Source organism: Mesocricetus auratus, unplaced genomic scaffold, assembly GCF_017639785.1.
Source record: "Mesocricetus auratus isolate SY011 unplaced genomic scaffold, BCM_Maur_2.0 Super-Scaffold_6731, whole genome shotgun sequence".
In the NCBI taxonomy this organism is placed as follows: Eukaryota; Metazoa; Chordata; class Mammalia; order Rodentia; family Cricetidae; genus Mesocricetus; species Mesocricetus auratus.
Window position 1 is genome coordinate 16,585,499 of NW_024429185.1, and position 17,530 is coordinate 16,603,028.

Below are 17,530 nucleotides of genomic sequence, written 5' to 3' on the forward strand. Positions count from 1 at the left end.
CTCTCTGTCTGTGAAGAAATACAGTATTCTGAGAAATGGGCATGTCTTATAGGTCAAATAGAAGACATGATGCTGTATCTGAGAAAGGTGAAAAATAACTGCATAGAGTTTAGTATATTCAAGTCTGTTAGCAGGCAGGTGCTGAGTGAGCTATAGCAGACCTGAGTACTGAATCCCAACAACATTAAACGAAATTGCAGATAGGAAGTCAGAAAGAAATCAGTAGGAGCCTAGTTTGGGATCATAAAGTTAAAGCCATGTTACCATAATATGACACCATAGTCTTATAAACTCTCATGGATCAATAATTGACTTAACTTTTGAATAGATAATTTTTAGATAGTTTTTTTATGTGTCATAATAATCTTAGAGTTTCAAGATGATTTGATCAGTGGTCATTAATCAAGGTTTCAGTGGTGTTCAGCAGGTCAAAATGGCATTATCTGTCAAGGGAAACAAAAGAGAAATATCTGTAGCATATTGTAGCCAAGTTTTCTAAGACTTTTCCTGTTGGAAAAGCATGATGGTATGCGGTTCAAATCTCCAGATGATTAGTCACATCTGGATGATGGGCTAGCCCAACAAGATGATATTTAACTAGAGGAAAGTGTAGAGACTTGATATTTATTAAAGTGAGTTACATGGACAAATGTAGGATGGGGAACATAGAATTTGTTTGTGGTATTTGACTGGTGTAGTCCCAGTCAAAGTAGTTTGCTGTTGGCTGGTGCTCATAGGACGACTCACTGACAATGCACTCTGCTTTGAGATTGAGGCCAATTGTACCACTTAGGAAAATAACTGAGAGGAAATATGAAAAATATAAAGCAACCTTTTCTTTCAAGTATTGGGTATTGATAGCTTGTGGAGAAAACTTAAGACTATCATAGTGATTTACAAACAGAACTCACCTGACGATCTAAATGTGACTGATGTTTACGTAATGTCTTTGGAAGCTACTAAGCCATAGTTTGCTCTGTTTATTCTGTTGTTTTATGCCATTGGGAAAGACAACATCTTTAAGCATTGTTGATTATCTTTAAGAAGGAAGTTAACCTATTTCATTAAGTTGTGACTAAGATTAAAGTGGTAATATAGTTGAAAGATATAAAATCTTAATATATTTGTGACATCATCACTTTATAAGCCGGTGGCTGCTTCATGTTTTCGTTGTATTGCCATATGTTCAGAAGATCTGATAACTGGAAAATCCAATTTACAAAGATGTGAACTGACGAGGTGGTAAAAAGTCATGACTATTGTGAGGAGTGGGATCATTAAAGTTCAAATTGGAATTTATCTTAAAGTAACACATTCACCAGTCGATACTTTGTCTTTTTCCTCCTAACATCATAACTAGAGAGATTAAGAAACAAATACTCTCAAAACAAGAACCATCTGTATCTCTGAGTAAGCAAACAAAAAGCACAATGTTACCCTGAACCTAATCCAAACTCTTAAATTATAAGAGAATTGGGAGAACAGTAGAAATTATTAGGACGTAATTGTAAAAAAGCAAAGCAAAACAAAACAAAAAATCACAAGCTCTGTCATTTTTATAACTAAGGTTAACATAAGATCCAGAATAAGCAATCTGTTTATCAGACCTAGCTAAAAAATTCAATCTGCAAATGTCAATAATAAAATCCTTCCACACTTAGATGCTCTACCCCAAACCTGCACAAGGTCTATTTTTAGACATTTCTATCCCCAAATCCTATTAAAGTACATTTCAAAGATTTTCTAGTCTTTAGCACTCTCTTTAAATTGCTCCTCAAGGCCCTCCCACCTTTTCAAAAATATTTTTTTAATGATTTAGGTCACTGCTTGAGAAAAAGTATATTTCTTTGCTTCTACATTTATGCTGTTCTTTATTGTTGAGGTTGTAATTTAATGACAATATTTCTCCCTTCTCTTTCTTCCTTTCGAGCCCTCCTATACACCCCTCAAATTCCTGGCCTATTTTTTTTCATTAATTGCTGTCGTGTGTATGTGTATGTGTGTGTGTTTCTAAATATAACCTGGTGAAACCACATAACATTATTTGTACTTTTCTGTCACCAACTGAAATTTATTTCAATATTACACATCATTGATTTGTTTTCCTTATGTCATTTTCGTTATTCTTTACATACGAAGCATGGAATTAAAATTTTACTGTGCAATGATACTTAAAAACCCTGTCACCTTTGGCAAACAGCTGACACTTCTAACAGGAGTGACAAATTTACAAATGTTTTTATAATGTGAATAAAAAGCTAGAAATCAAATACAGGGCCTTTTCTTAGCCCTATTTCTGTAAATTCTTTAGGGATAGAACTTAAATCATGATAGTAGATCTGTGTTTGCTGGTCATTAATTCCATACCAATGCAAATAATTTACAAATGTATTTGTAAATAGAAATGTATTTTTAAGTAAAACTACTATGAAGAAGAATGTCTTTTGAAAGGGCAGATTCATGTCTGAAAAAATCCTTTTAAAAGAGAACATGCAGTAGATGGAAACTGAAAGTTCAAAAACTACTACTGTGTGGACCTTTGCTGTGCATGACCTACAGTTTTAGTCTCAAGTCATAAATATATACTTTGAGACATGTGGGATAATTTCTAGTTTTCTCAAAATAGGATTTATGGCTATCTCTTCTCTGTCAGCTCCATATCCACAGTCACCCTCTCTACAGAAGATTTCTGAGCATCTCTTAATGGAGCATGCTTAAGGAATGGTGCTTCCACTGTGGATGAGGAAAGTTTCCATCCAGAAGGAAGGAAATAATTAATACTGATGCTAAAGGACCACTTGAGGCAGAGCATTCGTTCCTGATAAAGAAATGAAGGAGCAGGAGGGAAGTAGCAAGAGGCTCTGTTTTCCTGTGTTCAACTTCCGATTTCTCCAGAAATGTTCTGAGGAAGCCAGATACATGAACGACCCTGAGTGTCCCTCTCCTGGATCCCACAAAGTAGTCCTGATTAGCTTTCCTTATTTATTTTAATAATATTTTATTTACTGCTTGAGTATTCCATATATGCATCTAATGTATATTAATTCACCCCTTCTGCCTCTCCAGTTTCCCCTAAGATGCTAAACACATTCTTTTTCCACTTCAATATTTAAAAATATTACTGTTAACCCACTGAATCCAATTACTGCTGCCCACATGTGTCTGGGTAGACAGTCACTCACGAAGGCGTGGGTAAACCCACTTTTCAAAGAATTATTGGTTATTTGTAATCTATGACTACATTTTTCTAGAATTTCTTCCCAATAACTTATAAATGAAAGGATTACTTAAGGGTGTAGTCCTTGTAGTTGTAGTTGTTTTGCTTTCTTTCAATAAATTCATCTGACTTCTTGAGCCAAAATTCACATTTTTTTAATAATTTATCTTCAGTTTTAACTCCATTTGACTGTGGAACTAAATAATCCAAACCACAAACATGCTAATATTGCATTTATTGCAAGTCCTATAAATATTTCCTTTTCATATATTCCAATTATTTATTAATGTGTCTTATATGATCCTACTTGTATGATATTTTTAGCTCTCACTCACAGGTACACAGAACCTTTAAATCCACTTTATACCAATCATCTATATGGACCATTGTTCCGTCCACATTCGTTCGTTCCCCTTTTTACTTTTCTTGTTTTATTTGTGGGGGAAATTAGTGGAATTTTTATTGAGGACTTCCTGGAACATGCTAAGCAAGTGCTCTGTCTACCACTGAGTGGTGTCATAAGCCCTCCCTCTCTTGTGCTTTCATTTGTAAAAATGGCTCACTAACAATGAAAGAGATATCTTTATAGAGAGAGACACTATGGGGTTAGGGAAAAATCTGGTGCTTGGATAATTCCCAGGAATCCACAAGGATGACCCTAGCTAAGACTCCAAGCAATAGTGGAGATGGTGCCAAACTGGCTTTCTCCTATAGTCAGACTGGTGAATATCCTAACTATCATTATAGAAACTTCATCCAGTAATTGATGGAACCAGATGCAGAAATCCACAGCCAAGCACCATGCATAGCTCCAGGAATCTAGTCAGAGAGAGGGGGCAGGAAACATATGAGCAAAAGGGGTCAAGATCACGATGGAGAAATCTACAGAGACAGCTAAACCAAGCTTGTGGAACCTCATGAACTCTAGGCCAACATTGGTAGAGACTCCAGGGGACTGAACTAGGTCCTCTCTATGTGGGAGGCAGTTGTGAAGGTTGGACTTTCAGAGGGGTTCTGGAAGTAGGACCACAATACAAACCTAATACATGAGCTAGCTTGTTGGAGTTCATTCCCTTGGTGGAATGCCATACTGAGCCTTAATGCATGGGAGAGGGGCTTGGCTTTGCCCCAACTTATTGCGTCAGACTTTGTTGCTTCCTCATGAGAGCCCTTACTAGTGAGGAGGAGAGGACTAGTGATGTGTTGGGGTCGAGGAGGGGGCTGGAGGAGAGATGGGGGGAAGAACTGAGGTTGGGATGTAAAATAAAATTTAAAAGAATAAATACATCCCAGGATGACCTTGAACTCATGATCCTCAGGCCTCAGCCTTCCTAACACCTAAAATTACATTTCAAAACCAGCATCCTGCTCTGTCCCTATTTTCTATTCCTATTCTTAGACTGTTAAGAAAAATTATTTCATAAACTTGGATCATTGATAAAATAATCTTTGTTGTAAAGCCTTTGCCATTAATACAGGGCTCCATTGTTAAAGTGCTTGCTATGCAAATATGAGGAGCTGATTTTAATCCTCAAACACTCATAAAAATCTGAGTGTACCTTCAAGCACAGTGTTTGGAGGTAGAGACATGAGGATCCCTAGAGTTTCTTAGGATTCTCAGCCATCAAGTCAGTGAGCTCCTATCCACAAATAAGTAACCAATGAAGTAGAGAAGCAATTGAAGAAGGCACCTTACATCTCTGGCCTCCACATGAACACGTTCACATGTATAGGTGTACCTGCACACATGTGTTCACGCAGGCACAGGCATGCACACACATGCATTAAATAAATAAGTAAAAATGTAATTACCAAATAATTTCTTTGTTCCTTAATGTTTGAACAGTTCCTCTCTGACCTCTGAATAGCTTTCAGTAAACATGGCGCCAATGAACTGCTTTGTCCTGTGGCCTGTTTTGCCACTTTGTGTGTGCTTCTCTGTGTGTGTGTGTGTGAGAGAGAGAGAGAGAGAGAGACAGAGACAGAGACAGAGACAGAGAGACAGAGACAGAGAGACAGAGAGACAGAGACAGAGAGAAGGAGAGAACTTTTCTCTGTGTCCTAACGTTGCATTGACCAAGATACATAGTCAGCTGTTCTCTTGCTGATTTTCTTTATTGCACAAAGTCCAAAGAATTTACTATTAGGAAACTTTCATTACTCATCCCTCCACTTGCATTACCAATATGCAAAATATCTAAATATCCCAATTTTAGATCGTTTGTTTTCCTTTCAGTTACTTTGACATTTTATCTGTGTTGAATATTTGAGAGACACTTTCAGAATAAACACTAAAAATTCAAAGAAAAGAGTAATTAACAGAGAAATAGATGCTTATATGTCTTGAAGAAAAACAGTGCTGAGTGAGGTCATTTTCCCCCATGAGTTTTGTACGCCATCTAGTGACACCTCTACGTCACTACAAAACTTGCCTGTCAAGACTGAACCTGTGGATAAATTTTCCAGTTTTCTTCAGGAAAGATTTCAAATTAGAGCTTTCTTTAATATATATTACATAGTTATATAAGTAAGTTGTATATTTACTCCTAGTTCCCCTTTGATTAAATACTGTAAACCATTTTACTATTCATATACTTATTACTACATATATATTTATTATTCATGTACTATCATATCACTTATATTATTATGAAAATGTTTCATGAAACATGCACCTGGCGGCACACTGTTTTGTATTAGCATGGATCAATGGTGTTAATGGATCCATTTCCCAGGAAGACTTTTGGAGGAACTCTGAAAACTCTGGCGAGTATCTGATACATTAAAAATCCCTTTCTCCTGATGGGGCACACACAGCGTATTCAGCTAAAATACCAAGCGCTGATTAATGGAAACTATAAGGTGTGGATCTAGGCAGCTAGGTTCCACCACCTCTGACTGTGTGCACATTCCCTACACACTGTAAGGGATCATTCTAACAACCAAAAACCTGGGAAGAAGTATGTTTTTGTTGTAACTATGCAATGACATGTGGAAAGTGTCTGGACCTCTTAAGGCTTTCAGCAAATATGGATGACAGTTTGTTTCCAATGATGTGCCCATTTTACTTTTGTTTTTTCAATAAACATGTGCCCTGTGAATTACAAAATAAATTATCTGTCTATCCACTAAAGCTTACATGTCCTCCATTTAAAAAGTGCCCGGGAAAACATCAGTTGCTCATACTTACAGCTTTCTAGTTGCATTATGCACGTTTGTACATCCATTGGGAAATTCTTGAGATCCATCGGACAGGACAGTGTTAATGTTAGCCTGCAAGGATGGAAGGAATTCTTTTAAAGGCACCTCTTTCACACCGACACATAAATATCCTATTGCCTAGAGAAAACAATTTTTATGTTGAGAACGATGAAACTGCAGATGAGATTTTCTTCAGCTTAAGAATGTCATTTATTCTGAAATAGCTATATTTATAAATTAATCTGTTTTGGCAGGAAAGATATTGAAGTACCATTGCAAGCATAACATTCTGTACAATTACTTACTCTTTTGCTTATTCATTTTTTCCCTTATAGTAGGGTAGAAATGCCTAGAAGAGGCCTTTCCTTCGAAATAGTTCCAGAAGATAAATCTGAACTTGACTTCTATGGAATTACCAGATGTCACAAGGAATATTTCATTTAAAATTACATTGTAATAATTTAAGAGGTCAGCCTATGTAGGAAAGTGAACTTCTAAATATGGAAAAATGGGGTGTAGAGGAATAATATGAAATGATGACAATTCTGATCTTTCTTGCAAATCTCTTTGGGAAGTGTCAGTGAATGGAGAGCCATCGAGGACAGAAAATCTGAACAACTTGAAGTTGTCAGGGGTTAGAGAAGCAATGAGCACAACAAATCTGAAGAACTTGAATGTTTGTTATCAGAGTAAACAGTGGCTCCTGCTTCTGGCTTGGGCATTCTACCAGGTCCCATGGGAGTCAGGAAACAGTTCTATAGCACTATGACATTATTTCGTGTACATCAAACCAATTTCTCGTTTTTATTCACATGAAGGAAAGGCAGAAGGTCTCCACCAGCATCCTGCCCTTGCAAAGAGACCTCTGCACTCCCAGAGATTTAGCAAATATGTTCCACATGATCTATTACATACATGCATATGCATGTATGCATATACACATACACCTCATATTATATATTGAAACATATAAATATATATAGAGAAAATATATTACTGATATATCTTTCATTTTTACCAAGAATTTATAGTCAATGAAACTGGGAGAGAGAAACAGAGGGAGAACCAGATGCATGACCAATATTCTTCAAAGTTCTTTTCTGAGAAACCCTGATCCTCTACTTTGATTAATTTCTTCATTGAAATTCATTGTACTAGTGGGCATGCCAAGTGGTTAGTGTACCTTAGCTTTGTAGCCAGAGGCATATTACTCCAACTTCCCTAATCAACAGCTTTTTCATCTCTAAAATGAAGATGACAATGGTGCCTACTGGAGAATTGAGGTGTGGGATTCTCTTAGATCAGTGCTTGGCATATAGGAAATACTGAATACTTATTAAATTTTAATGATTGAGTGTTGACTCCACCATATTCCCTTCCTCAAAATTCTATTGTGTGGGCACAAAGATGAATTAGTTAAGTCACACCTGGGAGTTGTTTATACTTTAACAAAAAATAGCAATCTAGTAAATATAGCTACATTCACTAAAATGGCACTTTTATGTAGACCATAGACATAAAGTTACAATGATATATAGTCTCCATTGAATATTTTGCTGACATAGGTTCAGTTAGCAGTGTTAGGGAGACATAAATGAATAGACAAATGGGACTGCTGAACTTTCAACAGTTCCAGAAGGATCGTTGGGTAATTCATTCAGGTTAGAGTCCTTAGCAAGCTAAAATAATCACATATCTTGATATCCAAAAGCCAGACTTCTTTCTGGTCTTTGTAGCTTGGTTAAGTGATACTAAGTAATAGAGTGTATTTACAGCATACTCTATTCAAAAGGCAACTTTAGAACTAGGTGGACATGATGTTCCCTGTCTCGTGAAAGGGTTTATCTGGAGAAAATGCACATGCACATCCTGAAATTCACACACATTCATTTTCCAAAAACCCAAGGCTCTTGCCAGCCACTTTCTAGCACCAGCTTGCAGAAGGTTCTCACCTTTTGTGAGGAAGTAAAAAGTGTTCCCATATTTGCCTGCACACTCACCACATATGCGTTGTCAAATTTATAACCTGGCCATTTCTCTTGCTTAAGACAGGAGCTATTACATAATTCCAGCAACAGCAAAAATGTTCAGAAGAATTATTTGGCAAAGTCAGTTTGCAGAAAACTTGTTGCAAATCACATCCTATAAAAACTGATTGACTGGCTCTGTTTTCTTTTACTTAATGTAAAATATTGACTAAACAAAACACTGATTGACAAACAAGTGTCTGCTGGCTACAAGATTGAATTTGCTCATTAAAACACAACATGCAAATTAAAGATATGTCCCGACCCGTGTTCTGAGAATATCAAAGCTAAACTAAGTAAAGAAGCACTGACTCATTCTGTGTTGGACATGAATGATGACTTGTTTAAAGAGGACACTGAGTCCTCTCTCTGAGACAAGACGTGTAAACAGGATATGCACTTCTTGCTTCCTGCCCTGTAAGAAATCTTGGATTACTGAAACAGTGATCTTCAAAAGGCTTACTTGTCTTTGAAAACTATTGGCCTTATTAAAATTTAATTATTATCTATTTTTAAAGTAGTATTGCTTATAGAGTGATGTCTGTCCCAATCTCTGTTTGAAATTAAATATATTTTCTGAACCCATAGTAGTCTTTTAACTCAAAATAAGTATATTTATTACTTACTGGTATATAATTTTATACATAAGAACATTTTGTGCTCAAATACATATTACAATATTTCCCAATATTTTGTAATTTGGTAACATAAAGACAATGCCTCTTGTCAGATGATGTAAGGAGCTTTGAGAGATTTTCTGTAATACCATACTAACACCTTCATGGCAGTTAGTTTGTACTAGAAAGGGATGAAAATATCTTGTAGATAATAATGCATTGCTATGTAGCAAAAACTGGTAAGATAGGTAAATAATATTCACTTCTTTTAAGTGAGAAAACATAAGAATTAACATAACTAATCTGATACTATGTAACAGAAATGGGCAAGGCAGAATTTGCAACTTGGTAAGGGTGTGTCTAGCCTAGATTCCAAGGTCTTAACCTTTAAGAACACTACTCAAAAGCATCAGGTCATTTCAGTTTTATATATTACCATAACACAGAAATGATAAAGTGCACACACTATTAGTCCTTAACTGTGAAGTAAGACATATACATAGTCTTTTTTACAATGGTTATAAAGGTTTGTCTGAACCGTGCAAAGCATAAGAAATTTTCTCAGTGATTTTACCTCATTGAGTGGTTTGGTATGTGATTATGAATGATTTCATAGGGAATGAATAACTTAAAATATATACAAGTGTAAGAACACCAGGACAGACATTGCAAACAGTTACTATCAGTTAAATATGGGAGGATTTTTTTGTCAACTGACCAAAAGGTTAACAAAATCATAAATCTAACCAACCTATCATAACCATATCAATGATGATCCTAGTGGGAAGCTGACATGAACAATCATGAATCTTAAAAAAGAAACACGTTTGCTTATATACATGCTACATTCCCAAATATATATTTTCAGCACTATAAATAGACTTTGCAATGAACGGACAACATTTTAAGAAGCATCAGTTAACATAAGTTACTTTTTTGATTACATCCAATGGTATCGGTCAGTGTTCAGAAATAAATATCTATTATTCAGGTTAATTTTAATTGTTTATACAATTAAAGTTCATAGCAATAGAAATTTTAGCTGGCTAAAATAAAGGTTGAAATTGTGATCACTGAATTGTGTGCAATAACGCTGAAAAAAAACATTCTTGTTATTTGATTTTAAAAGGATGAGGCTTCTGTGGTACCAGCAGCAAAGCCGCTAGAGTGCTATTAGAGTAGCCAGTATTTAATGTTAACTGGCTCTCATGTACTTCAGTTCATCCTTCGGTTGACTTTGCTTTGCTTTCTCTTTTGAAAGATACAAGTGAAAGCTTTAGTGCCGATTGCAGGCAGGCCTAACACCATGCTAAGTGTTTCACATTCATTATTAGTGGCTTGATTTACTTGGTGTTATTGTTTTCATACATAGAAGGAAAATGAGGTGTCTTTCTTTTTTTTTTTTAAGTAAAGAGTTGTCTCAAATCACAGCTAGTAGCCAGCACAGTCCAAATCAGGGCTGAAAGTTGTAGTCAGTCTTCACTGGGTCTCTGGTTCTCCCTACATCTATGGCTGAGCATACCAAGACTGACAGCAGCACCAGAATTTTACCTGCACCATGTCTAAGGATTATAGACTCTGCTAACATTCTGACACTGGGTTATATTGTGCACTTGGACAAAACAGAAGGCTTATTTGCAATTTGCTCTAAAAATAGTGTGTTCTCCAACTCTGTCTTCCAGAGTTGTCGCATAAGTGGCTGCACACTTTTATTCATCTAAACACATTGCATTAGTCCAGAGACACTTGTGGAGATGGGAGGAAGTATTCTTGTTGTTTGTTTTCCCCTAATAATAAATTCCATTATTTCTGACTCAGGAATTTTGTGTTTTAAGGAACCATAAAACAGAGATAGGCTAACATTATAGGCAAGATAAAATACAATTTGGAACTTAATCTTGAGGTAAATATCTGACTCCAAATCGCTTGTTCAAAAGGCAATTTATTTAAACATTTTTAGTATAATTCATAGATAAGATTTAAAATTTAAATAGTCCTATAAATCATAAAAACCAGTCAGACCAAGGCAGAAGAGTTGGCTGAGTTATTAAGAGCACATGATGTTCTTTCAGAGGACCTGGGTTTGGTTTCCAGAACCTACATGGAACCTTGTAGCCCTCCATAACTCCAGGGAATCTAATGCACGTTTATGACATCAGCAAGTCCCTGACACATGTGTGATGCATATACATATACACAGGCAAAATACTTATACCCATAAAATAAATATAGTTTTAAATTTAAAACTCCATTTCCTTAAATTAACAGCATTATTTCAACCGTTCATACCTCAATGCTAGACTTTCTTCAGCTATTTGCCTATTATTGATATTAATACATTTATGCTGTTATAAAAAGATGCATCGCTACTCAATACTTGAAATTCTTGTTTAATAGTCTTGGCAAAATATAAGGTTTAAAAAAATTCATAACATATTCTGTGCATACTTAACATCCCACCAAGCCCAAGTTTGTAGTTAAACAAATAACAAACACTTACATCTTAGGAGTTTGTGATTAATGTTTGTGTTATGGTTGGTAATTTGCATAATTACTACTATTGAAAAGTGTTTTTTCCTTAGTATTAATAAGAGTCTCATGTTAAGTATCTTTACACTTTTATATTCTTACAGCTGCTTCAAGTTCTACTCAGTGTAGCTGCTACTCACTCCTTAGTGGTTAAAAACAGCAGGGTATCTGTATGTGCTATTTCAGTGGAAATTCTTTCTGTTCTGTTATGCCTTTCAATTCATGTTTGGGTTTCTGTACTGATGCTCAGACTTTTTACATTCTTCTGCCATCTGATTGGTTGTGTGTGTGTGTGTGTGTGTGTGTGTGTGTGTGTGTGTGTGCATGTTTTCTACTTTCTTGGAAGTTTCTTCTATCTTACCTGATTCTCCCCACTATTGCTCATATAGAGTATTAATGTGTGTTTATCTTAATTTCTGGAAGTATTGATTTATACATGCAATTTTATTTGTCCAGAGAATTTAAAAGTACTCTTTTTGGGCCTCTCTTCAGTCATGTCTTTGTTAGTTTTTTTTTCTTTTTGTTTTTTCTTTGCCTGGTTCTCTGGTCTCTGCCATAAAGAAAATGAGAAGATATTTTCAAGTGGCTGTTTCTGAGACAGAGACAGTAAAAGTTCTGTGTAGTACAGCTGAAGAGATAAGATTATGGAATAATATTCATAGCTATAGGATTATATGGCGATACAACTGTCAGCATCGCTAGCTCCTCAGTTGCTCTTTTCCCTAGGGTAGCTAAGTTCCACCAGAAATATATTATGCATGTACTGTGCAAGAGGTGTTTAGCTGTGACTTTCAGAATGTTAGTGTTCATCAAGCCACATAACTGTTTCCTTTACAATCTATCTCATCACATTCTCATGTTCTTGGTTTGATACCTCTTGAGAATTACAAGATGATGCCTATGTCTTTGCTCTTGGAACTCTTGGAAATACTTCTGGGCTGTTTTCTATCCTGCTTCTGCCCAGGTATGAAGGCAAGAAAAGAAATCCTTGATTGAAGCCCATGGATGAGAAAATCAGGACAGGAGGTTCACTGATGTTCCTAAAAGTTTAAATCTGCTCTCCCTTCCTTCCTTCCTTCCTTCCTTCCTTCCTTCCTTCCTTCCTTCCTTCCTTCCTTCCTTCCTTCCTTCCTTCCTTCCCTCCCTCCCTCCCTCCCTCCTTCCTTCCTTCCTTCCCACCTTCCTTCCTTCCTTCCTTCCTCCCTCTCCTCCTCTTCCTCCTCCTCCTTCTTTCTTTCTCCTCCCCCTTTTCATTTTAGTTCTTTGCTCTCCTGCATTTTTGAAGTCCTTCTTGCCTAAAATTGCCAAAAGTTTGAAGATCATAATTATTTTCTGCCTTCTGGTATTTTTCCACTCTGCCATGTCTGTCTAAGTCAGTTCCCACATTCATTCCCAAGCCTCCTAGATGATGTTCTCCCTACATGTCTGTTGTTAGTTTATTGTCTGTTTGTTTCAACTTCCTGCACACCAGTGGCATCTTTCCTCATTTTTCAATTCAGTTAACTGTTTCAGTGAGATTTAAAGATGGCATGCAGATGACTGCTCAAGTTCCCTTCATTGCGATTGCCAAGGAAATTCTGCCTTCTTTCAACAGGCGAGGAAGCCAGATCTCACATGAAACAGCACAGATGCTCCATTTGCAAACTGAGCAAGTTTGTTTTCTAGTATAGTTTTTTCTATCAAAAAGCTGAAGATTTGGAGCATTTGAAGATTTCAAAGTCCTGTGAGATATCCAAAATCAACTCACAAAAATATTTTTTGTTTGATCATTTGATCCAGGACACAGGAATGACTATGAACCAAAAGACCATCTGTTTCATCTAAATTCATACTGAAAGATAAAAGATGCATTTCTGAATCATTCCATAGCCTTTTCTCCAAATATTAGAAGAAATACAAGCTTTCTGTAATGGATGATACCACTTACAAAAGATATAAATCCATCATCTTCCTCTATTTTCAAACAAAATACTCCAGCATTTACAAGAGACACAATAACTAGGTCCTGACAAATATAGAATTCTCTTTTAAATAAAATTTGACAATTGTAGCACAATGTATTTTAATGGAGGAATTGGTGTGGTCTTAAAATATATAATAGATCTAACTTGGTGGAGGAATCTTCAAAATGGACATACTTTATTGTTATAAGCTTGCAAGACATAACATTGTTATCAAAAGTTTCTCCCCACATGAAGAACTCTAGTTTATTTTTAATAATGTGGGAATATATGAAGACTAAGTTCTTATTCTTTGCATTAAAGGCTGGGCAAGGTAATCCAGCATGGGGAACAGGTTACCAAAAGCCAGGTAAGCATTGGGGACAGGTCTTGATTCCACTGCTAGGAGTCCCACAAATAGAAAAAGCTACACAATTTTTACCCACATAATGAGGACCTAGGTAAGTCCCATGCAGGCTCCCTAGCTGTCAGTCCAGAGTCAGCTGTCTCTGTGAGTCTTCCTTAATGATTTTGATCCTCTTTGTTTGTATAATCCCTCTTCTCTCTCCTGAGCTGAATTCCTGGAACTGAACCCAGTGCTTGGCTGTGGATCTCTGCATCTGCTTCCATGAGTTACTGGATGAAGGCTCTCTGATTTTGACCTGTGAATCACCATGTAGGCTCTTCTGACCAATTAGCAAGATCTCAGACACATGCCTTTTTCCACCTTCCTAACACTAGGAGATATATATGTATGTATTTATATGTATTTGTAATACTTTAAATACTTTTTTATGTAATTACAAAATTTATCCTCTTTTCTTCCAGTCAACTCTCCCATGTAAACCCTCAGCTTGCCCTCTTCAAAATTTATATCCATTAAGATATATTCATATATATTTTATTTATGCATTATATATATCCATAAATTTATCTTTTAGGCAGCTATTATTCAATATATTCATGTATAACTGATGCAAAATATTTAATAATATGAACCTATCACTGGGTTCAGTCATATTCTTTCTTAAAATTTATTATATTATTTTATGAATATGAACATTGGCCTGCGCATACATTTGTGAATCACATGTGTGTCTGGTGCCCACTAGACAACATTTATTGATTCCACTGAAACTGTAGTTATAGATAATTGTGAGCCACCATATTGGTTCTGGGAATGGAAGCTGGGTCATCTGAAAAGCAGTCAGAGCTCTTAACTATTGAGGTGTTTCTCCAGCTCCTCAGTCATTTCCTTATTAATGAACGTATAAGCTATTTTGTTGTTGTTGCTATAAGAGGTACTTCTGTATGCAGATTTTACATACATACAGTAAGTATGTAATTTTGATTCCTGGAAATAAATTTATCAAGTTGGGAAACACATGAATCTTGTCACATTTTAACAAAGCATCTTGCCAATTGTTAATAGCACCAATATATGCCTACTGAATCAGTATTCATCACCACTAAGTAGTATCAGCATTGCTAATGTCTATTTGTTATAAAAATTAGAACCCAATTGAGGCTAAGAATCACCATTGACATGTTGAAGTGCATTTTCTGCAATTGTCTGATTTTGTATTTTCATTTTCTTTCTGCATCAGTTATAATTTGAGCTCAGCTGTCAAAAGTAATTTAGCAAACTAAGGATAAGAAGGAAAAATCTATTGTATTTAACCCGTTTTTGCTGTTTTTTTTCTTATTGGAATTTCATCATATACAAGTAGAAGTCAAGGTCTTCTAACCAATATTCAAGTATGGGATATATAAGGCCAGAAAAAAATTTCAAGAATCATCCATGCTGCATTGTCCTCAGGTTTCAGAGCCCATAGTAAGCTAGTCAGCTTCATCCACCTCTTGAGTATTTCTTTTAGCTTGTTATATATATTGTGTCCAGTGCTTTCAGTTATGTTTAGGTAGAATAGGAAAATATTTGCCTAATGCAATTTCCCAGAAGTTATATTCTTACTTTTCTGTTATTTATTTTGATAATTTCCCTAAAGGTCTCAGAACCCTCTTATCCAGGTCTGGGGTCACCTTGAAACTTTTCTTCCAAATAGGGATTGTCTTAACTAGAGATGAGTCCTAGTACTTTCTTTGTTTCATGGGTATGATTTACCAGGTTTCAGAATTCTAAAGAATTTGCCAGTTAATTGTAGACACTTTTGGGATGTGGGAAAATTATTAAAGGGGAGTATAGGCACATGAAAGAGGAAAATATGAAAAGCCATCTGAGTCAAATAGAAGGAAGAGATGAAAAGTAAAGACAAAACAACATAACTTGGAAAATCCCTTGGCTGAAAAGTTTCAAAATCACCATGCCACTAAGATTAAAAATTCATTTTCATACACATTTTACTACTTGGTAAAAGTAGAAACACCTTAGATATTTGAAAGACAAGATGAAAATGAAATACGTCTATTCCTTACGAAAAGAACAATAAATAAGAACAACAAAACTAAGACAGAAAGGGAGTTAATTTATGCTTAAAGCCTAAATATGACATCTAAGTTTCTTTACATTTAAGAACATGTTACTATTGATACGATATTTCAACGTAGCATGTCGGTTTAAGCATCGCATAGTCTCCTGTCAAAAAGACGCCATGAATTCTGTCCTTGGCCTTTTGTTTATCACAGCTAAGAAAACAACTACTACAAAATACTTTTTTCAACAATAATTCATATATTTTGGAAGGTGTTTAAAATGTGAAGCTAATTAAGCAAATCCCTGTAAATAGTTACTTTTTCTGTTTACTAAGTCTGTACCTATTTGATATTTGATGGCCTACCAAAGTTGGACGAGTTCTAGAGCCTTGATATATGACCCAGATACTTTTCAGTCGCCTGTGTGATCCTGCCAACTTACTTACCTTAATATTCATCATTGACTTATTAAGATAGATTTTGGTGTTCATATTGTCCCTGGATTAGATAATTATGACTGTTGTTACTGATTAGATGTCTTTGGAATCTCATTTAGTGGCACAGCTCAATCACCCACATTTCAACACTATGCCAACAGGCATAAACAAAACAAGCAAAAACCAAACCCAGTTTTACTAAAACTGGATATTTAAGTCTGTCTGTGCTTACCTTATTGAGTACAGGACATTTCCATTTTTGAAAATTCTCAACAGCTTGTTATCTGTGGTGACTTCGTGGAAGTTAGCCCCCTTCTCATTAGCAAAGAACAAGTCTGGTTTCCAAATGGAGTCCAACATGGACGGGTCAAGGTCTAACGAATCGTCGGGATATTCACTGTAGGCAAGACGGGGATCATTCCATTTCTGACGAAGGAAAATATTTACTCTGTAATCCTGAAGAGGGGGGAGAACAGAAGAAAAATAGAGAAAGGCTTTAAGAAGTGTAGTGTACTAATGTATGTCACTGTAGCTTCACCAATTGCAATACGGAAATCTGGAATATGTATACGATGGAGAAAGCTGTGAAACGGCAGCGATATAATACTGTTTTAACCGGTGACCCTCGAGTTTTCTAATAAAAGACCACGGAGGATAACAGTTCATCACACTTTTTTGCTTTTTTTTCCTTCAAATTTTACTTTTCTGATTTGCCATATTAAAATATTAGATAGTGGTTAGACATTTGAAGCCAAGTATTTTCTCCATTATACTTTAAGAAACATTTCTTCTACATATCTAATAAAATTCAGTTATATTTATTCTGAAAGATTTCTGTTCTGCAAAAATAACAATGTATACTTTTAGAGTCATAAAATTTTATTTATATTTTTTGAGGCAAGATCTCACTATGCAGCCTTTGTAGATAGAATTGGAACTTACCATGTAGATCAGGCTGGCCCAGAACTCCTAGAGATTTGTCTGACTCTGTGTCCTGAGTGCTAGGATTGAATGTGTGTACCTCTACACCTGACATGAAACACTTGTTTACTATTGAATTTTGTTTAATATCAAAATTTGTTTAATATGACAAGTTGTATAAAATAAATAATTTCTGAAAATAAAAGATGAC

The 17,530-nt window shown here is 35.7% G+C and overlaps 1 protein-coding gene across 3 annotated transcripts in view; it reads right to left on the minus strand.

Annotated features, from left to right (window-relative positions):
• Glra3 (glycine receptor alpha 3) overlaps nt 1-17,530 on the minus strand; it is a 146,072-nt gene that overhangs the window by 45,862 nt on the left and 82,680 nt on the right. For all 3 annotated transcript variants that reach the window (XM_005075143.3, XM_040742269.1, XM_040742270.1), the window contains exons 4-5: nt 16,631-16,854; nt 6,408-6,490 (exon numbers count right to left, since the gene is read on the minus strand). In XM_005075143.3, the coding sequence (XP_005075200.1) occupies nt 6,408-6,490; nt 16,631-16,854 (307 nt within the window). The remainder of the gene's footprint in view (nt 1-6,407; nt 6,491-16,630; nt 16,855-17,530) is intronic.